Genomic DNA, 22,955 nt, shown 5'->3' with positions numbered 1-22,955 from the left:
GATACATAGAACACTGTTGGTAATAGAGAGGTTGAATTAAGTGACAGCAAGATACATACTGTAGAGCACTGTTGGTGGTGGAGAAAGGGTATACATAGAACACTGTTGGTAATAGAGAGGTTGAATTAAGTGACAGCAAGATACATACTGTAGAGCACTGTTGGTGGTGGAGAAAGGGGAATGGATGGTATTAAGATACATAGAGCATTCCTAATGGTGGAGGAAGTGGTACTAGGATACTGTTAACAGTGGAGGAGGGAGACTAGATGACAGTAGGATATATGGAACACTGTTGGTAGTAGAGGAAGAAGGCTCTGGATGGTACTAGGATAAACTGCTGGTAGTGGTAGACGTGGTCCAAGGATACCATGTTAGTATTGGAGACTCTTGGACGCTCTAGGATAACACAAAACACTGTAGTTCGGTTTGAATCGTATTTATGTCTACAAACTAGTACATTCTATAATAATTGAATATATGTTATATATGCAAAACACATAATGCTAGGTGCACATATTAAATAATAAATCAATAAATTAAACTTTTAAATTTTCATCTTTAGAAACTAAACCATCATTTTGTCTTGCTATAAATCCAACAGAAACTAAAAAAGCTTCTATTGGCATAAATCAACACTTCACATGGAATGGCGAGAGCATAACAGGTTCCGTGGGGAGATATAGTGAAAAACAGGGCCGCCCTCTATCGAAATGTAAGACCAAGGCACTTGAAACACTGGACGTTTACCAAGGCGACCCTTCCGGTTAGTGCTGTTGATAACTGCGTTAAATTTTGTGTGGAAAGTTTGTGTAGCACCCCCAACCCAGGTGGCGCCAGGCCGTGGCGAGTTGAAGCTGCAGCCATGGCTGGTAACAGGCTGTGGTGTGCTGTAGCGGTAGCCATAGAATTGTTGCTAGGCTGTGGTGTGTTGGAACAGCAACCACAGTGTTGTCGCCAGGCCATGGCGTGTTGTAGCGGTAGCCACAGGTTGGTTCCAGGCCATGGTACTTTGAAGCGGCTGTTGCAGGGTTGACGCCAGGACATGTGTGTTGTAGTAACAGACGCAGGGTTAGTACCAGGCCTATTTTAATGGCAGCAGAGTTTGGCGCCAGGTGATGGCAGTTGGAGACACCACGGGAACTGGCAGCGGGAGGGAGAGCACCGAGTGAGGGGGATAGGGGTCCACAAACTTTATACTATGTAATTTTGCCTTCGGTTTGGTCTTGTGTTCCTGCTGTTGCAGTTTGTCCCCACAGAACCAGTGCTTCAGAAAACACCAGAAAGTTATCAACCAATCCAGCCCTGAGCCTGGTGGAGCGACCTGATACTGTCTATGCATGGGTCAGGGCTAGATAGTTCAAGTCACCTCGACACACAGATGCCGAAGGAATGGACATCAATAGCATCATCAACGGGTACAACAAGCCTGTAGTTGAACTGGGAGAGAACATGTAACATCAAATCAAACATGGAATAGCTCTGATTCAATAACTATGGAATACTTCAACCACGGTCCACTGACTCAGTGACTAGCCGACGCCTGTTGACGCCGGCCCTGTCAGCACGGACCTCATTACAAACTAGCTTCTGGAAGCAAACACTTAACTGTTCTTTTACACTCTAAGGTATGGACTAGACTGGAAAAAAACATTGGTTTGGTTGCTGCTAACCCGTACGCCGGTCAGCTGGGGTTAGTGGAAAATAATAAAGAGAGATGTAGAATGTCAGAAAGAAATAGATTTTTTTAGAGTCCATAAAGAGAGTATGGAATGCATATAATCACCTTAAAAACTTTTTTTTAAATTTGATTTTAAGAAAATATAGCATCAAAAAGACTAAAGTTCACGATCAATAGGGAAACAATCCTCATACAAAAGCAATCACATCACTACCCATTTCTAAGGTGCCTAATTTGTTAACGTTTCTGGTACGGGTCTACACTGGCAGCAGGGAGTGATGACTGTGGTGGCAGCCTGCGGTCCTCAAGCACCGCCAGGCTGCCACACTTGCTGCTAAAGCTTTTGACCCACACAAACTACGTTATGGAATGTAATAAAAACGCCTAAATGGAAGTACCAGACGATTAACACGGTTGTACATTTAGCACCAAGGTTTTGGTTTGAAAAGCATTATTACCATATGTCTTGAGAATGTACTGTCTATGGCATTTTTAATAGCATACAATAGCAAATACAAAAACAAATCAATGAAGAAATTTGACATGAGCATAATAGACTGCCAGAGACAATACACTGCCAACTAGCTCTGCATGTTCACACAACTTTACTGACAAAGAACACTGAACTGTACTGAGGGTGGTGTAGGCCCCTCCCAACACTGACACTCAGTGATGCACACACTGCACCAGGGAGGGGAGGGGGGGCTAAACCACGAGAACTACACCAACAAAAATCCACTTGTGACTTCTGCTAATACATTTGTTTGACAAGATAATAATTGTCCATGTGTCTTTTTGGTTTTGTAATTATAAACAACTTGCATGAGTGGAAAGCTTCGAGACAGATTGACAGCTTCTATCTACAAAGCTTAAAAAACAGAAACCCCATCACCATATTGGCTAGTAAGTTTGTTAGTAGAGCAGAGTGCACTACGGAAGAGGAAAAGGTTAGTCAGATCTGAGCAGTCTCGAGATCACTTTGATATTCATACTTTGGGTCAGGTTTCTCAACATAGGTAACTGATTATGCCTTGGTCTGCATCACAACAGACCGGAGATTCATTCATGTGACTAGATCTCACATACGATGTCTTCTTGCAGTCAATCTTAGTTTACGACCACCACAAAGCAAGGCCACTTTGGTTTGTCTTATGCTCGCAGGTAACTCGCCTAACACGGGTGGTTGTGAGCAAGTGTCTGTGACTTGGGGTATTGCCTTCTTGTGGTGAGAGGAGGGGGGCGGGCGCGGGCGGACCATCGACGTCCTCTTGTGCTGTGGGCGTAGTAGCGCCTACAACAGGGGCGCCGTTACCCGCAGCCCGCTGTGGGCCCCGGCCAGTGTGTGTGCCCCCGGGGCCAGACTATGGAGTGTATGGGCTTGACTGTGTGGTTGGCTATTATAACTTGGTAACTGGGAACCACCATCAACAACTATCCTACATGCATGACTTAGAACTAGGAGCCTTAATTGAGAATCAGTGCAAAAAATCAAAATAAACAGATAAAATAAAACTAGGACCTGGGTAGCTAGCATGTGACTAGGAGACTCTTGCATGCGACGCAGCGCATGACTTGAGAAGTGTGGTGCAGGTAGGGGTGGGGCAAAGGGGCGCCCCCGGTGGCGAGGGTGAGGGTTGGCCCCAACCCCGGCTTGGAGGCGCCCCGGAACTTCGGGGGCCTGAGGCGGGTGTCGGGGCTATGGCAGCATCGCCCAGGTGGGCTCACATGGCCGCGAGTTCACAAGTCATCCTCTCGCTCGAGGAACCAAACAAACAAGGGAAACAAAAGTAAACTATATACAAATTGGGTACATTGGGCTGTCAGAAAGATCTCATCATTGTTACTGGAAGGCATGGAAAGGCACAAATGCTTTGTCTCATAGATATTCACAATAAATCAAGGCTACAACATTTGGACAAAATTTGAGACATGCACCTTCAATATTTGTATCATGATAATAATAAAAGAATGCCCATATAACAGTCCTCCATCTTAGCCTTCTTTTGAACATGTCTTCCTTTAATAGTCCAGCCTTAGGCCGCTCAGTCACTGGTATATACAGAATCTCTATCTCCTAGGTGTTGCAGCTGAGGTGACAGCTGAGGTTGCTGCAGCTGTTGATGCTGCAGCTGAGGTAGCTGCAGTTGAGGTTGCTGCAGCCGAAGTGACAGCTGAGGTTGCAGCATTTGAAGATGCTGCAGTTGAGGGTGCTGCAGAGGGTGGTTGGGCGCGAGCCGCAGGTTGTGGTACCGCCAGAGCCGGGTGTCCTCCGGCTGGGGCGGGAGAACACCGCTACTCAAGCTGCTCCAGAAACGTCGGAGACTTGAAATATTCGGGTACCGTCTCGTCGAGACGCGCGATCACCTTGTAAATGGCTTTCTTCCAAGACTGTTCCGTATCCTTTTGTTCCTGAATTGCCTTGAAGAATTCCTTCATCGTTTGCTCCACCACATATCTGAAGTGCTCAGGGATCTGCTTTAACAAAAAAGAAGATGTAAAAATTAGTTTTGAAAGGAAAATATTTATAAGAAAAGTCCTACCACAACAATGCTCTTAAGTACCCTGTATATCACCATTACTAGTGTTCAGTGTCTTAAACAGTGGAAATTTCATGATCAACTACAACAGAGTATCTTATTCAGTGGTATATTTAACAGAATAATCCTACACCATATGTCTCTCCCTCCCTCTAGTCCTCACCTTATTTCCTTTTCCTCTGTCTCTATCTTCTGCCTCACTTCCTTACACTTTCTCCTTTTCCTCCATCTCTCTCCCTGCTTCCTTTCCGTCTATCCCTCCCGTGTTTACTCTCTCTACCCCTCTCTCTCTCTCTCTCCCTGTCTCCCATCTCTTTCGTCCCTCACCCTTCCTCTCCATGTGCTACCCATCCCTTTCGTCCCTCTTCTTGTCTCATTTTCCCCTACTTCTTCCCCATTTTCCCCTACTTCTTCCCCATTTTCCCCTATAACTCCTCATTTTCCCTTATAACTACAAGAATGGCCACAAACCTCTAAGTGGTTGTTGCGGTTGTAGTGTAGGTTAAGGGCACGGATGATTTCCGCGTCCATGTTGACCGCAATGTCATCTCCGTTCTTCACCCCCTCACTCAGGTACTGTCGCGCGTACTTCTCCATTTGGATATAGTAGAACTCCCTGCCGAGGTGAACAAACAGTCAGTTATACGAGTCTTGTATCAACATCTTAATCATAGTAGTAATGGTGGTAGTGGCTGTTGTAATAGTAGCAGCGGTAGTAGTGGCGGTAGTGCTGGTGGTAGTGAAAGTAAAAGTAGTGCTGATGGTGAAAGCAATAGTAGTAGTAGTAGTAGTAGTGGTGTAGAAGTAGTAGAAGTAGTAGCAGTAGTAGTAGTAATATAATAAGTAGCAGGAATTGCATTAGTATAAGCAGTAGCAAAGGTAATGGTAATAATAAAAATACAATACAACAGTCATAATAATAATAATAATAATAATAATAATAATAATAATAATAAAAATAACAACAATATTCTCTATAATAATTGTTATTCTCAGAGCACATTCATGTACAACCAAAAGAGTAAAACACATCATCACAGTAAAGACTGGTGGCCACAATAAGGCTCACACACCATCACAGTAAAGACTGGTGGCCACAATAAGGCTCACACACCATCACAGTAAAGACTGGTGGCCACAATAAGGCTCACACACCATCACAGTCAAGACTGGTGGCCACACAAGGCTCACACACCATCACAGTCAAGACTGGTGGCCACACAAGGCCCACACACCACCACAGTAAAGACTGGTGGCCACACAAGGCCCACACACCATCACAGTAAAACTGGTGGCCACAGTAAGGCCCACACACCATCACAGTAAAACTGGTGGCTACAGTAAGGCCCACACACCACCACAGTAAAGACTGGTGGCCACAATAAGGCTCACACACCATCACAGTAAAGACTGGTGGCCACAATAAGGCCCACACCACCACAGTAAAGACTGGTGGCCACAATAAGGCTCACACACCATCACAGTAAAGACTGGTAAGGCCCACACACCACCACAGTAAAGACTGGTGGCCACAATAAGGCCCACACACCATCACAGTAAAAACTGGTGGCCACAGTAAGGCCCACACACCACCACAGTAAAGACTGGTGGCCACAATAAGGCCCACACACCACCACAGTAAGGGCTGGTGGCCACAATGCAGAAAGGAGGGCAAAGTCCCGCCGTGACCCGTGGGTGATGCGGGTCCCGTACCACAATGAATATTAATGCAGAAGAAAACTAGTAGGTGATGGAGGAGTGTTTTAGGCCGTGGGGGTGAAGGTGGGAGGGAGGGAGGGGATAGCGTGAGTGAGGGGGGGGGGGGATAACGTGAGTGGGAGGGGAGGGAGGGAGGGATGACATGTATGGGGGAGGGGGACGGAGAGATGATAGCGTGAACGGGGAGAAGGAGGAAGGGAGAGATGACGTGAGTGGGAGAGAGGGAGGTAGGATATCAGTGAGGGAGAGAAGGAAGGATAGCAAGAAGGGGAGCGGCATAATACGGGGACACAGAAAATAAGATGAGATAAAAAGTATCCAGAGAAAGGAGACTATACAGGTGGATAGAGAGAGAGAGAGAGAGAGAGAGAGAGAGAGAGAGAGAGAGAGAGAGAGAGAGAGAGAGAGAGAGAGAGAGAGAGAGAGAGAGAGAAACCGCGTGAAGGGTGTAAGGGGGGTGGAGGGTTAACAAGGTGGGTGGATGAAGCACAGCCGCGGATAAAGAGGGAGGTGCAACAAAGCAAAGGTTAACGAAGCAAACGAAGAACACTAAAAAAAACTTACACGGCTGATTAGCGACAATAAAGGGTAGATGCGAGAGGAAGGGAAGAGAGGGAGAGAATGGGTAGGTAGGAGAGGGAGAGAATGGGGAAGTAGGTAGGTAGGAGAGGGAGAGAATGAGAGAATGGGTAGGTAGGAGAGGGAGAGAATGAGAGAATGGGTAGGTAGGAGAAGGAGAGAATGAGGAGGTATGTGGTGGTAGGAGAGGGAGAATGATAAAAAAAAGCGGAGGAAGAAAGAGAATAAAATAGTAGGGGTAAAAGGAGATGAAAAATGAGGGGGGGATGGAAGGAAAGATACATGAGGTATGGAGGAAATAACAACCCTCACAACCCTCACCTCCCACAACCCACCTCACAACACACCTCACAACCCACCTCACAACCCACACCTCTCACCCCCACAACACACCTCACAACACACCTCACAACCCTCACCCCCCACAACACCCCTCACAATACACAGGTTCAGGCTTCATGTACTGGAATGAAGGGCCAAAGTTAATAATATTTTCTCTAATATTCACGTTTATTAATTTTATATTATTGTCAGTCCCTCCTCACACCCTGCCCCCCGGCACTGTGAGGCTGTCGGGAAGGAGTCGGGGGGTGGGTGTTTGAGAAGAGGAGGAAGGTTAGGAAGGGAATTAGGGAGAATATTAGAGAGATAGAGAGAGAGAGAGAGCCAGGTGTTGTGGAGAGAACACCTGTGTCTGTGTGTGTCTGTGTGTGTTTGTGTGTGTGTCTGTGTGTGTGTGAGTTTTAATTAATCACGTTATAACTACCATTTTTATCGTCAGTGTTGTGAGTGGGCGGCACAGTGACCAACCCTCGTCTACCACCCCCCCCCCCCTATTCACTTCATTATAGTCAATTGTTATGACTTGGTTATCATTTTTAATTATGTACCAACTTATCAGTTAGCGCTAGTTACCATCTCTAATTTGCCTCATTTTTACTGTTATTTATCATTTTAACTATGTCCCTATTTGTTAATTATTGTTATCTCGTCATTATCAAGATCATTAACTAAGTACCGTTATTTTCTTTCTAATAATAACTCTAGAATTATTAATTTATTATTAAATTTTCATCAGCAGTGTCTCCGTTTACTATAACATCATAAAACTGGCGTCACAGCTCACCGAACCACGACCTACTAGTTAGTCCACCAGAGATACAAGCACGACGTTCACCCAAACTACGACGTCATCAAACACCTCAATTATGACGTCATCACCTTCCCGGTCCACCCTTCTCTCAATAATCATGACGTCACGGCCGCCACACACTCAGGGGTGATCTTCGCATAATTACCCGAAATTAAAAAAAAATCGATCTGGGGGGAGGGGGAGGGGGAGGTTGATAGTGCCATCTTACACTCAACGCAATTACCAAAGTAAATAATAAGAAAAGAGCAACAACAATTTGCAAGTAAACAAAAGGAGTGAAGACAATAACAACATCAAGTCACCAAGGCTCATATGTCACACCTTCTCCTCTCCTGTTATCACGTCTCTTCTCTCTCTCCTCCCTCCCAGCCTTATTAATATACGTCACTTCTGTTCTCTTCCCGTCATTCTATTTCTACTCTTCTTTTCCCTTGACTTACTTCACTCCCCTTCTTTCTCTTCTACTCTACGCCTCTTCTTTCCCCTCAGTGCCTCCCCTTCACCTCCCTCTTTCTGATGTTCACAACAGATGGCGTGCTAGACACTTGGTTAACGAGAGAGAGAGAGAGAGAGAGAGAGAGAGAGAGAGAGAGAGAGAGAGAGAGAGAGAGAGAGAGAGAGAGAGAGAGACCAGGGCTTTAAAAGAAAGATAGTAAAACAAAAGACGAAGCAAAAATAAAAACAAACTCAAGGTTAAGTTCACGAAGAACAAGGTGAGGGTGAGGGGAGGGAGAGGGTAGGGTAGGGGGAAGGGTAGGGTAGGGGGAAGGGTAGGGTAGGGGAGAAAGGGGGAGGGTGGAGAAAGTGAGGGGGGGGTGGTGGAAATTAGTGAGGGTGGAAACAGAGGGTCGTAGATGTGCAGATTGTATTATGGTAACTAGAAATGGAGGTTGGTGTATAAAAACGGGTTAAGGAATTCCAATGATAAACCAACTATATAATACTTCCGAACAATGATTTTTATATGTTATTGGATTCTTATTATTATTATTGTTATTATTATTATTATTATTATTATTATTAAATATCCTAATTTCTCATGTCGTTGATCATTTAAATAAATAAAATCGGATAACAAATTGCTTATCTCGTAAACAATAACAACTCCGCCATGACACAAATATAAACAATAATAATTAAAGGTTGCGTAAGTGATCCACAATAATGTAAACACAGGCGTGACCACTACGTGATGTCGCTCTGTGAGAAGGGATTTAAGATCGCATAAATGACTTCTGCTGAGAATTAACCTGTCAGAGATCTAGGCACATTCTGCGACTCCCTTCCCCACCCCCTCCCCCTAGGCGTGGGAACGTGCAAAGTATCTCTTGACTAAAGTAAAGTTATGAGTCAGAAGGAGGGAGTGGTGCGGGAGCTCTCGGTGGCGCAATGTAAGTGTGTGGCACAGTAATAAAGTGAACATCTGGATGAGAGAGAGAGAGAGAGAGAGAGAGAGAGAGAGAGAGAGAGAGAGACTAAGAACTATGAAACCAGGTGAAAAATCTCCAAATGCACACCCCATTAGTGGCCATTTCAGAATAACTACCACACCCACTTGGCCTAACAGCCTAGCCTCACCATCCACTTGGGTAAAACTCCAAGCAGCACTAGCCTGGTTGCCTCCAATACCTCCCCAGCGCGCACTTAACCTCATCTGGGTTTCTTACCGGTTTGTTCGTTGGCCGTTTAACCACATCTCGCAAGGCAGTGAGTTAAGTTAATTGCTTTAATTTATGGCCCACTAGCAACCTCCATTTGTTCGCGTGGTTGCTCAGGTCTTGTCAGGAAATAAAATTGGGGTGATAGATGGCTGTGGGCTCACCCGCAATCATACACTTTTTCCTCTCCTCTCTCTGAGAAAATTAGCCTCGTGGCCTGGAACTGTTTGAACAACACACTCTGAAACCCACTGAAATGTTATCTTCAAAGAAACGGGTAAAATTCCCCCACCAGTAAAGGTTGCACTCAGACAAGCGTTAATTATATGACTAAAAAGCGCGGGAACAAATGACATTGCACGGGAACATCTCTGAGTTTGTAAACAACGCCGCATCTCCTCGGCTTCGTCAAAAATATGTGTTAATTAGGCTAACGAGGCCACAGATAAGACTGGAGATGCCGAGACTAAACCCTAAACGACTCCTCAGAGGGCAATTTGGCCCATATAAATCTAATGCCAACTTGAATGTGAAATGTGGCAAGTCAGCGTTAATGAGGAGTAAGAAATCTCGGAGGTCTGATAAGCGCGCCTCTGGATTTGGTCACAGAGAGAAGCGCTAACAAGCTTTACTCTGGCTAATGTGTGTTTGTCTTAATGAATATTTAAGGTGGGGTGACTTATACTCCTAGTATAATGACTGGAGGGCTAGCCGGCCTTCTGTTCTCCAGTTAAGAGTTAATACCTCGACATGCTAACACATGATGGAACACATTCAAGTCTCTGGTTTTCACTCTCCGCCTTTCATTAAAGTCTTTATTAATTGAATGCAAATTTACACCAAAAAAATATCAAGTGATAATCAACCTACAGATTTCTTGCATAATTACTGGGGAAAACGGCGAGTTAAGAGAGATTTTGCATGATAAAATATTGTCACTGACCAGAATGCGGAAATTTCTGAGCACAGTCAGCGTAACATCGGCTACAACCTGCAAACTCTCGTTCTTTCCTTCTCCTTACCATTGAATATCATCCTTTCGATGGCCTAATTGCTGTCCGTTTCACTCATTATATAGCGGATTGACGACTAATCATCAACGGGAAGTTGATGAGAACACGCTTAGCAAGAAAAATTACGAAAAAAAAATCGAAGTTTGCCGTACGGCTTGACAAACCCGAGTAGAAGGGTTGTGAGGATCTCGAGTCTAGTTGCCTCGCGTGCGATAATCACCAAGCGCGCTAGGCTGTACGGGGACTACATGAACATTATCACAAACGGACCCCAATTACTAAGCTGTATGCACACTCCTGCCTCTTCCTCCGTGTATATTTTAGCCTCATAAATCCCTGTGATCATACATGGCGATTTTTGTTCACATCATTGTTAGACGTGAGCTGTACATAGTCGAAGAAAGACTTGTGGTGATCTACCCAAGTTAAAAAATCACGTCCGGCAACTTTGAGAACGAACCCCTTAAGGAGATCCTCGAGGGAGAGAGAAGACGAGAGAGAGTGAGAGAGAGAGAGGGGACGGCGAAGGAGGAGGAGCAGGGAAATGAAGAAGGTAGGGATAATGAGGAAGAGAGGGAGACATGAAGAAAGGGGGAAGACAAAGAGAGATCACGTGGAAATGACGGCTCGGGTTAGCAAGAAGAATACAAGAGATATTCACAAGGAAAAAATCTTAAGAGTAAAAACAACACAAAGCAAAAAGAGTTGAACAATAAAACCAGAGTAAAAGATATAAAATTAAAGCTGAAAAAATACGGTAATAAAAAAAAAGAGAAAAAGAAACGAAGATTTGAAAATTGTGAAGTATGACTTGGGGGGAGGGGCTGTCGATGTGAGGTGAGGGGGGTAATGGATAAACAAAGTGAAAGATTAAAGTGGAATGGATGATGAGAGGCACTACTTAGGCTGATGGTGGGAAATACTGAGAGTACCTGGTTGAAGGGTGATGAGGGAAAGATGAGAAAGAGAGAGAGAGAGAGAGAGAGAGAGGAAAGGATGAGGGAGAGAGAGAGAGAACACAGGAGAAATCAATCCAGAGCAGCACTACTCCCCCCAGTCTTTTGTACACTCCTACTTCCTCCCGGGTGAAGTAGACTGTGCCTCAAGGGGCGGCCCAAGACGCCACCGCCTGTCTTACATCTTCTTTCTCTTCCTTATCCTCTCCTTGTGTATATTCATGTAATCTCTCTCCCCCGTGAATATTTATATATATATTCTTAAGTATATCACAGTATTACCACATTATCGTCGTTTATCTTCCGAAAGTACAACTAAGTTGGTTTGTTTACGTTCGGGTAACTTACTCACAGCGATCCGACTTCACGATAATGATGCTGATGACGTCACGGATGCAGCCTCCAGCAACTCTTTCTCGTTCCCTTCATACTTTTCTTTTTTGTATTACGGACACTCTTCCCTGTCCCCGCACCTCCCTTTTCTCCCACCCACCCTCTCTACCTTCCTCTCACCCACACTTCCTTTCTCTCTCCCTCCCTCCATCCTTCCATCTCCTACCCACACCCTTCCCTCCCCCTCTCTCACGCGCTCTCCCACCCACACTCCCTAATCGCACGCACCAAGGCGCCCCCCCCCCTTCTTCGCCCTTCGGATAGCCTAATCCTTTATGCATTCTACGCGCTGTTACATCAAAGACCGCCATAATAAGATAGCCTTGTACGTCAAATTCCTCCTTCATCAGCGTTAAAAAAAAAAAATAAATAAATAAAAATCTAAGTTTCCCGAACGCTCAATATACGCTAAGGCACTTCTATCACCCCGTCTTTACCGTATGCCTCTATCTCAAACAGCTGCACCGTATAAAATAATCCATCCGTAGTCGGGGTTCGTTCGTGATAGCGAGTGTGGTCCAAAATTTCGTATCATCGATTTTCTATGCGAACGGGTGGCGACCGACTCCCCCTACGTGCAGATACGATTAGCAGTAATTAGCAACGACTAAGACACACACTAAGCGATACTGTGCAAAGGATCTAGGCCAGGGGGAAACACGCACACGCCCCAGGGAGTTTTGTGGCGGGGACACGGTAGAGAGAGAGAGAGAGAGAGAGAGAGAGAGAGAGAGAGAGAGAGAGAGAGAGAGAGAGAGAGAGAGAGAGAGAGAGAGGATGACCAATGTAATTATCCACAATGATGATGCTGTTGTTTGTGTTTTCCAACCACATTAACACAGGACAGATGATTTATACCTGCATCACTTCCCCTATCAGCTGTACCTTGCATGAATGCCACCCTTTTTCTATCCCCGATCGGGCCTTTGATCTTACCTGCATTGTATGAAAAGCAAAATTTATGAATATTTAAGCTACTAGTTATAAGCCAGACTAGTTATAAGGGGCACGTAGTGTATATGACGTTTTAGTAAAGTCTATCAAGGCAAGACATGAACGTGCACCAACGGTAACAAAATTAAGATTGACTCACAACCACCGCTATTCAAGTCACTCCCAATTTTTAGGCCGGAGGTGGTGATAGTGTAGTGTAGGGCAGGATGTGGTGATGGTGTGGTGTAGGGCAGGAGGTGGTGATGGTGTGGTGTAGGGCAGGAGGTGGTGATGGTGTGGTGTAGGGCAGGAGGTGGTGATGGTGTGGTGTAGGGCAGGAGGTGGTGATGGTGTGGTGTAGGGCAGGAGGTGGTGATGGTAGTGTAGGGCAGGGTGGTGATGGTGTGGTGTAGGGCAGGAGGCGGTGATGGTGTGTAGGGCAGGAGGTGGTGATGGTGTGGTGTAGGGCAGGAGGTGGTGATGGTGTGGTGTAGGGCAGGAGGTGGTGATGGTAGGGCAGGAGGTGGTGATGGTGTGTGTGGTAGGGCAGTGATGGTGTGGTGGTGATGGTGTGGTGTAGGCAGATGTGGTGATGGTGTGGTAGGCAGGAGGTGGTGATGGTGTGGTGTAGGGCAGGAGGTGGTGATGGTGTGGTATAGGGCAGAGTGGCAGGGCCTCAGTGGTTACCCCACACGCCCCGGGTTTATCGCGCACACGCCGCCCACCGCACCCCGATACCGTCCCCGCATCAACACAGGTCCTCACACTCTCTCACCCACAGTCGACAACCCCTCGACACCAAGACGGAATGTGACCCTTATCGAGTGTCCCGGGTCGTGGCCGTACAGACTTAAGCGCTTTATATATATATATTTATGGACAGAGTGGGCGTTTCCTGCCTTAATCAGGGGTGATAAGGGTTGGCGAGCAGATAAGAGGCGAGGGCCCACTTGACATGTCTTGCTGGACCCCCAGATTGAGTTGACACAGTCTCGCCCGCTGAGAGGTTTCCCCACCACCTATCACCCACACTTCTTAATTAAAGGTCGTACACGCCTACAAGTGGTTGGTCCTTGACTCGGGTGGCCCTCAACGACCTCCGGAACGACCCTAGATCCCTCGCCCATTATACACCAGGACCATGAGCCCCCCCCTCTCCTCGTCCCTCACTCCTGCCACAACTTGTTGATTGCGAGTGACAACGATCCGGGAATTTTCGTAATCATTGATAAAATTTGGGACGCTACCGACACACACACACACACACACACACACACACAGGGTCTTCTTCGCCCAGCACCTCCATGATCAATGAGTATTGGACGTATGTCAACAACAACTGCGCCCTCTTAATTAATAAATATCAAATTCTGCTGATCCATTGTCATCGTTCTTATATATTGACCTCGTTTGTCCTTAATAATGCCCCTGTCTTACCTCGCAAGGCAAAACTCTATGAGCCGTCAAATTCACCACTAAATGATGGTGTCAACAGAGTGGGTCTTTTAAATACCAGGTCACAATGGGAGGGAGGATCAATATGACAAACACAGCCAGGTGAGCACCAAGATATGATCCTCCACGCGCTAATTATTCCCCAGGTGGCGTCTGCACACCTGCTGGTGGTGGGGGACATCAGGTAGATGTAGTGGCCGTCAGGTTGGGGGGGGGGGGCGTCAGCCTTCAGGAGTCTTGTACACATAATTATTCATGGGCAGCCGAGCACAAGGACCGGGCTAGTACTGACACAGCTACCAAACTTACTCTTGGTATTAACTAGAGTAGTGCTTGGTGATGGCTCCAAAAGGCGGTACTATTACTAGTACTAACGACGTTAATGGTCAAGCCTCAACCATTCATCGCCCGCGGCAGAGCTCATCCGTCGTGTGTGAGTTCCTATTGTTTGGTCGACAGCTCATTTCTGGGGTCAACACAGTTTATGAGATATTCTGTTCAGTGGGGGAAGAAGACGAGGGAGGGGGTCAAGGGGTGGGGGTCGCGAGGGGTGGGGGTCGCGAGAATGTGGTTTTACGTCCACATCGCAAAGTGTGGGGAAGTCGTGTTAGTAGAGATAGGAAGAAAAGGGAGGGTCAGTGACACAACTGGCAGTAGTGGCACTATAAATGGTGCCACGCCTGGTCTAACAAATTCCACACATACTGACGACCACATGGCGTTGAGGGGGCAAGAATAGTGGTAAGGGGGAGGAATGAGAACTAAAAACACAAGCGTACTTAAAAATCAACCACTGGAGTGAAAGAGAAGAGGGAGGGAGGGGGAGGAGAGCAAGTATTCTACCTGTGTTAGAGTTCCTGAAGGTGTGTGTGTGTGTGTGTTGCGCCAAGACTACGAATTTTAGGTATTCAAATGTGTTTAAGAATGTTGACTTGTGTGCGGATGTATGCACACGTCTAAGGTTACAAATGGATGTGTAGTTGTTTACCTGTGTCATTGAAATACCTGAGAAACGTGCCGAACTTCCTAAGGTAAATATGAGTTGTGGAGGAAAGGGAGGGAGGGAGGGAGGGAGGGAGGGAGGGAGGGAGGGAGGGAGGGAGGGAGGGAGGGAGGGAGGGAGGAGGAGGGGAGGGAGGGAGGGAGGGAGGGGTTAACTATACTATACTAAGAACACAGAACTAACAGAGGTAAAAGGGTTAACTCAGCTGCTGTAACACACACGCACCTGTAACCTCATGTTATTCTTACGTCAACTGTTAACTGTAATTTCATAGTTCATCTCTAGTAACTAACCTCTAGAACACACACCTGTAAGCCCCTTCCACCACGGTCAGCACCTAGAGTAAGGAAAGAGTAACTAGAAGAAGGAGGAGAGGAAGAAATAAGGGGGGGGAGAGTTAAGGGCATAAAGGAGAGAGAAAGAGAGAATGGAAATGGGGAGAATAAGAGTGGAAGGGATAAGCGTTCGTAGATATGATGACAAGAGGGAGAGTAGATACAGGAGATGGTGGAATGGACGAGCAAAGACAAGGGAAGGCAAAGGGAGGGAGGGGTGAGGGGGGGTGAGAAAGGGGTAGGGTAATAGGGTAAAAAAGGGGGGTAAGGAACGGAGGGAATCAAGTGAGGAATGGGAGTAAGGAAGGAGAGTGAGGGAAATGGAGGGAAGTAAAAGCGAGGGAGAGGTAGGGTGAGGCAAGGAAGGTAGGGAGTAAAGTGAAGGAGGGGAAGGAGAGGTGAGTAGGAGGAGGGGAGGGAGGGGAGGTGTGGAGGAGAGGAGGGGAGGGGTGGGGGAGGAGGGGGGGTGTGGGAGGGGAGGGGGGGAGGTGTGTGTGGGAGGAGGGGGAGGTGTGGGAGGAGGGGGAGGTGGGGGGGAGGAGGTGTGGGGGAAGGAGGAGGAGAGGCGTGTGGAGGAGGGGGAGGAGGGAGGAGGTGGGGGAGGGGAGATGTGGGGGAGGAGGAAGTGTGTGGGAGGAGAGGTGGGAGGAGGAGAGGTGGGGAAGGAGGAGAGGTGTGTGGAAGGAGAGGAGGTGTGAGGGAGGAGGAGAGGTGGGGAGGAGGAGAGGGTGGGGAAGGAGAGGAGGTGTGAGGGAGGAGGGGAGGGGAGGCAGGAAACAAGCGGAGTTTACTTTAGTGAATTCTTCTGGAGGCGCGTGGCAGGCAGGAGGCCGGGAGGATACAACGCTTAGCGCGGGGCTAGTGTGGCCCTCCAGGGCTGTTGGTATTCTTCCCCCCCGCCCCGCCCCGCCCCGCCCCAAACAGACCTACCCCATTCTACTTTACTCCGCCCCACATAGATCCATCTCACCTCACCTGGCCCCGTCCGAGACCCATCCTACCTCACCTAGCCCCGTCCCATACAGAACCATATCCAACCAACGCTCCACCATCCAGACCTTATATAACCTTCACCCCATCCTAGCCTTCGTTCCTTGTTTTAAAAATGTGTTTCCTGCCTCTCTTCTCTTCTACCTTACACTGCAGCTCCCGCCAGGCCCCGGAAGACTCCAGTCTTATAACCAAAACATCCCGTGACCCTCGACCCACAAAACCTCTTCTAAGGCGACTTTCTTCATGGCAGGAGAACATTGCAGCTTCTTATTGGGTGGGAGATACTGGTGAGGTAAGTGAGGAGTTTGTCTCACTTGTGCCAGCAAGAGATGCTGGTGATCATCCTTCACCTCCTCACTTCTTTTCTCTCCCTTTCTCTCTCGTCGTGTCTGTCATGAGTAAGATGTGGGTTACCTCATTAGTGAGGCGAGTGACACAACTTGCCTCACGTTCTACCTGGTGTAGGAAGAGGAAGAGGTAGAGAGGTAGATCTCTCCCTGGCGTCTCCCTCTGGCTGACCTGGTGAGTCAATATTGGTTCTTCAGACACCCGCCGCTCTAAGCCTGGCCTCCATACCGAGAACACCGGCGTTTTCTCTAATATAAAACTGTGCACGAGGGCCGATACTTCGATATGTTGTGGGGCTGCACCGGCCACTAGCGGCCCTGAGGGAGGGGGAGGGGGAAAGGGTACTAAACCGAACTACAGGGTACACGTGCTGGGGAGGGGAGGGGGAAGGGAGAAAAGAAGAAGCAATAAAAATATGAGGTAAAGCAGTCTACCGTAAGAAATAATTACTGAAAGGGAGGAGAAACAAAGACGAAGCATAAGGAAGAACAACACGAAGGAGAAGAAAACGACACGACACAGTGAGGGTAAGAGATGAATTCAGAGGTAGGAGGGTGAGGCACTTTGGTGAGGAGATGATGGTTTGACAGGGTGAGGGAGGAGACGCGAGGGTGAGTCCAGGGAGTGAGGGAGAAAACTGAGGGTGAAAGTGTTTTGTGTTGTCTCCCCCTCACTCTCCCCCTCTCCCACATCCAACGTCACCCTCTCACTCACTCACAGTTTAGGACAGAAGATATTCGGCTGGTAAGAACATCATCACCACCCTCAAACACCACCACTACCACAATCAAACACCACCACTACCACCATCAAACACCACCACTGCCACCCCCATGACCACCCTCAAACACCACCACTACCACCACCCTCAAACGCCACCACCACTACACCCTCAAGCAACATCCGCGTTCTGATTCTTGCTTCCACTATCACTCCCAGAACCCCGCCTCTCCTCCACCTAGAACTAGCAAGGGGCAGCAGAGGCAGGTTGAGGAGCGGTCAGGTGGCCAAGACCCCTCGGGATCGGACAGCGTGCAGCCAAACAACTAACAGTCGATATCTAACTCCGATGATAAGAAGAGCCTAGTAAAAGTTCTTAAGTGGGAGCGTTTAGGGGAACACGCACGCCCTCGCCTCACCTGCCAAGGGGAGAAGGGGTGAGAGGGCAGCATGGTAAGAAGAAGTGGAAAAGGAGAAAGAGAGTGGGGAAGAATATGGTAAAGAAACGGCGAGGGAGGGACTAGAGAATGAAAAGGGGGAGGAGAGGGGGAAGAGAATGAAAAGGGGGAGGAGAGGGGAAAGAGAATGGAAAGGGGGAGAAGAGGAGGAATATAATGGAAAGGAGGAGGCAAAGGGAGAGAGGGGGAGATAAGGGAAAGGAGGAATTAGAAGAGGAAACAGAAAAAAAAGGAGGAGGGAGATTATGAACTCCGGAACAAAAGAAGGAACTGGCTGAAGAAAGCGGATTAAAAGATTGAGGAGGACAAGAAGAAAATTAATTAGAAAGAAGAAAATAAGTAAAGGAAGCAAAGGATAACGAAAATGTGTGTGTGTGTGTGTGTGTGTGTGTGTGTGTGTGTGTGTGTTTGTTTTAGTTATGACTCTTTAATGAAGTTATTGTGGTCACATTGTATCATCAACACCTTAGGGCAAACTACACATATGTAACCCTAGTACACACACACACACACACACACACACACACACACACACACACCCTTCCCACATACCCTTCTTTATTTCCACCATCGACACCCATTCTTCCCCTCCACCCACCCACCCACACACACCTTTGTCCTCTTCCACCACTATCCTCTTACACCCATTCTTCCCCTCCACCCACCCACCCACACACACCTTTGTCCTCTTACACCCATTTTCCTCCACCACCCACACACCTTACCCCTCCATACAACACACTCTTCCCCCTCTACCCATATTCCTACGCAACTCCACGTAAAAGCAGCACTATCAAGCAGGAGCAGCAAGCAGGGAGGTGGAGGCAGGAAGCACGCAGCAGTAGGCGCACCAGAAGGCATGAGACGCGACGTTCCCCCTTCTTCTTAATTCAACATTCATAGCGCCGCCGGCCCGCCTCCCTGCATTAATTACACTACCCTCTCTATAGCTCTTCCTTGTTCCTACCTTAATTATTACTCTTTTTTACTCCTTCCTTACTCTCTTATTTCTTATTTTTCCTTTACTTTCTCTCGTTCTCACTTCCTTCTTGTTGTCTCAGTTATTACTCTTTTTCACCCATTCTGTAGTCTCCTCCTCGTTCTTACCTTAATTATAGTAATCTCTTTCTATCTCCTTCTTTACTCTTTTCTTTAATCCCCTGCCTTCATCTCTTCCTGGTTTCTACTTTAATTTATCATTATAGGACTTTCTATCTCTCCATTTCAACCCTATTCGCTATCCCTTGCTATTTATTGTTCTCTCCTCACTTTCTATCATTTCTCTTCCATCTTCTAATATTTAAACCAAGGCTTACGATTATCATTATTACATTCCTACACAATAATAATAATAATAAAAATAAGAATAAAAATAATAATAAAAATAATAATAATAATAACAATAATAATAATAATAATAATATTAATAATAATCATCATCATCAAGGACCGTGTGTGTGTGTGTGTGTGTGTGTGTGAGTTCATTCCACGTTTCTCAATCTTCAGTCGGATACGTCACCTCATTTTACATACACATGAATACGGTTTTGTTTATCGAATTTCAAGTAAGGTAACGTTCGCTTCTATCTCAACACTTTCGTTAAAAAAATATTAAATTCATAACACCAAAACGCTACAATCGAGCCAAAACACCATATCTGCGGCACCATAAGACAATACTTACATCACCATAACACAATACCTGCATCACTATAACACAACACTGGCAACACTATAGTACAACACTGGCAACACTATAGTACAACACTTGCATCACCATAACATAACACCTGCATCACCATAACATAACACCTGCATCACCATAACATAACACCTGCATCACCATAACATAACACCTGCATCACCATAACACAACACCTGGACCACACCTGCACCACCACACCATCACCACATCACAACACCTGAACCACACCACCACCACACCTGCACCACCACACCTACACCACCACACCTGTATCACCACATCACCACACCTGAACCACACCTGTACCACCACCACCACATCACCACACCTGCATCAGCACAGGAAAAAATAAATAAAAGATACGCCTCCGTAGAAACATTCAAGAGCAAACACTATTTATGTTATCATTTATTCAAATTAATTATAGTCCTTCCGTCTTTCCCCTCCATTGTGGATAAAAAAAGACGATTAATACGGTGTCTGTAGCTGACAATTGAGCCTTGAGGGAGGGAAGGGAGAGGAGGGAGGAGGGGAGAGTCTTCTGATGTTGGGATGGGAGGAGGGGAGTGAGGTGGCGGAGGGAATGGGATAGGGACAGGAGGGAGGTGGGCCATTCTTGGTCTCAGTAGAGAGGAGGAGAAGGAAGAATCTCAGCTACTAAATGGTACATTGTGGTGTGTGTCATGGTGTGTGTGTGTCCATGTGTTGTGTGTCATGGTGTGTGTGTGTGTGTGTGTGTGTGTGTGTGTGTGTGTGTGTGTGTGTGTGTGTGTGTGTGTGTGTGTGTGTGTGTGTGTGTGTAATTATGTGTAATATGTTGTGTGTGTGTGTGTGTGTGTGTGTGTGTGTGTACTTAATTCATGGTACGTGTGTGTGTGTGTGTGTGTGTGTGTGTGTGTGTGTGTGTGTGTGTGTGTTCATGGTACGTGTGTGTGTGTTTGTGTGTGTGTGTGTGTGTGTAATTCGAGTGCGTGTGTGTGTGTGTGTGTGTGTGTGTGTGTGTGTGTGTGTGTGTGTATATTCATGGTACGTGTGAGTGTATAATATAATTCATTGTGTTTGTGTGTGTGTGTGTGTTTATAACGTGGTTGGTTGGTTGCTTGCTTGCTTGAGTGTGTGAGCGCGCGCGTATTTTCAATAAACTAAGCAATTCGCCAATAAATCCTCCCATACCACCTCCCTGTCTCCCTCTACTCTCTCTCTTTCACACCTAATTCATATCTACCTCTTCCCCCTCACTCCATCATTATTCTCCTCCTCTCACACCTCCTCCTCTCCTACTTACTCTCTCTCTCTCTCTCTCTCTCTCTCTCCCTATTCGCTCTCTTTCTCTCTCTAAACTTTTTTCTTTTTTCTCCTCTCATATATATTCAATTCCAAGGTGTAGCAAGACGATAGGAGAGGAAGAGTACACGTCAGAATTCCCCACATAAGTCATCGGCGAAGTAAATAATCAGTCGACGTGATTACTCGACAAGTCACAGGTTTGTCGCTACGTCATTGATCAATCACCAATTCTTGATCAATCGACATACAGTAGTGATCAGTTAAGATATCACGAGCAATTTACGTAGATATAACGTAAACTCTTTTACCATTTCTAATAGTTTTTGTTGTTATTACTCTAATGAAGCACCCGTTCTTGTGTTTTGTGCTTCAAAGAGCTTAACTGTTGAAGCACGTGAACACATTGTAACACCTGCATGCACGTAGAAGCACCTGCGCAGAACGCATAAACAGTGCCCTGCATGAAACAAGTGAACGCATAGCAACATGAACACGTGAACACATTTAACACACCTGCACAACACGTGCACATAGAAAACGTGAACGAAACACCTGCATAGAAGCACGTAACACGTTAAACACGTGAACACATTATAACACCTGCATAGAAGCACGTGAACACATTATAACACCTGCATAAAAGCACGTGAACACATTGTAACACCTGCGAGAAGCACGTGAACACATTATAACACCTGCATAGAAGCACGTAACGTACACATTATGGAGCACCATAAAAGCATTGAACACATTGTAACACCTGCATAAAGCACGTGAACCTGCAACGCAACAGAACACTGCATAGTGCATAAACACTGAACGTACACATGTAACACCTGCGCCGAAACACCTGCATAGAAACGTGAACACATTAAAACACCTGCATGACACTATATAACACCTGCATAAACACGTGAACATTGTAACACCTGCATAGAAGCACGTGAACACGTTATAACACCTGTAGAACACCTGCAACAGCATAAAGCACGTGAACACGTGAACACCTGCATTGTAACGTTAACACGTAACACCTGACAATTGAACACAAGCACCTGCACACAAGCACGTGAACACATTGTAACACCTGCACACGTGAAACACGTGAACACGTGCACGCGTAAACACGTGAACACATTGTAACACCGTATACCTGTGAACACATGAACACGTGCCACCTGCAAGCAGAAGCACGTGAACACATTGTAACACCTGCATAGTGAACACATTTACCTGAAGAAAACCAACACGTGAACACATTTGGCTTGAACACATTGTAACACCTGCGGATGGGAGGTTGGGACAGGACAACACCGCCACAGGGAAGAGAACAAATTACTGTAACGCCAGAAGGATTATGAAGACACTCTCCCTGACAACAAGATGTGAGGAAAGACATTACAATCCTGCCATCTTTAAGCCTTTACAAAACAAACACTGACAGGACTAAACCCAGGATGTTTTAAGCATGTCAGCAAATCCTCATCCTTAAAGAAGACAACATACTATCCCTAAAATACAAACTACAGGAATCAAGTGTTATGTATCACTGTAAAAAGATACTTCTTAAAATATCTTAAATCCTAAAGTTACTCCCTAAAATAGAGAAGAGTGGTACAAAGGGATGAACACTCACCGGAAATTTGAGAACCATTTAACGAGTTGGGCAGTGTTGTTCTTGTTAAATTTGATGTCCGGGAAGTACGTCTTGAGCACTGAGGACGAGGGGTACCGTACGAAGAAGAACATGAGCTTCGCCTTACGCAGGTGCATCGGCGTCAGTGTGCTGGAGTGCGCTGGAGTTAAGGGGAAAAACCTCAATGTAGAATTTCACACAAACAAAATCATAAATCAGAAAGCGATCCAAGTATACATATATAAAATGTTACTGGGGCATCCCAACTACTAGAGAACGGAAGTTCAATATTCACTGTCTCTATGAAAACGATATTATGATATTCCCGTCAGCAGAAAATTAGAATTCTAACTTCTTCTGGGTAAAAATCGAAAATAGATTTCAATCGATTTACGA

At 46.4% G+C, this 22,955-nt stretch overlaps 1 protein-coding gene across 6 annotated transcripts in view; it reads right to left on the bottom strand.

Annotated features, from left to right (window-relative positions):
- Positions 1 to 420: 420 nt before the first annotated feature.
- The window catches only part of LOC121859818 (homeobox protein prospero-like), a 225,980-nt gene continuing 203,445 nt past the window's right edge, over positions 421 to 22,955 (bottom strand). For 2 of the 6 annotated variants that reach the window (XM_042356784.1, XM_042356786.1), the window contains 3 exons: positions 22,560 to 22,719; positions 4,687 to 4,831; positions 421 to 4,153 (listed from right to left, as the gene is read on the bottom strand). In XM_042356784.1, the coding sequence (XP_042212718.1) occupies positions 3,971 to 4,153; positions 4,687 to 4,831; positions 22,560 to 22,719 (488 nt within the window). In that variant the 3' untranslated portion in view covers positions 421 to 3,970. The other 4 variants (XM_042356785.1, XR_006087733.1, XR_006087732.1 and 1 more) reach the window with 4 other exon arrangements.

Source organism: Homarus americanus, unplaced genomic scaffold (genome assembly GCF_018991925.1).
Source record: "Homarus americanus isolate GMGI-L3 unplaced genomic scaffold, GMGI_Hamer_2.0 scaffold30161, whole genome shotgun sequence".
NCBI lineage: Eukaryota > Metazoa > Arthropoda > Malacostraca > Decapoda > Nephropidae > Homarus > Homarus americanus.
This window is presented reverse-complemented; position numbering and strand designations above follow the sequence as displayed.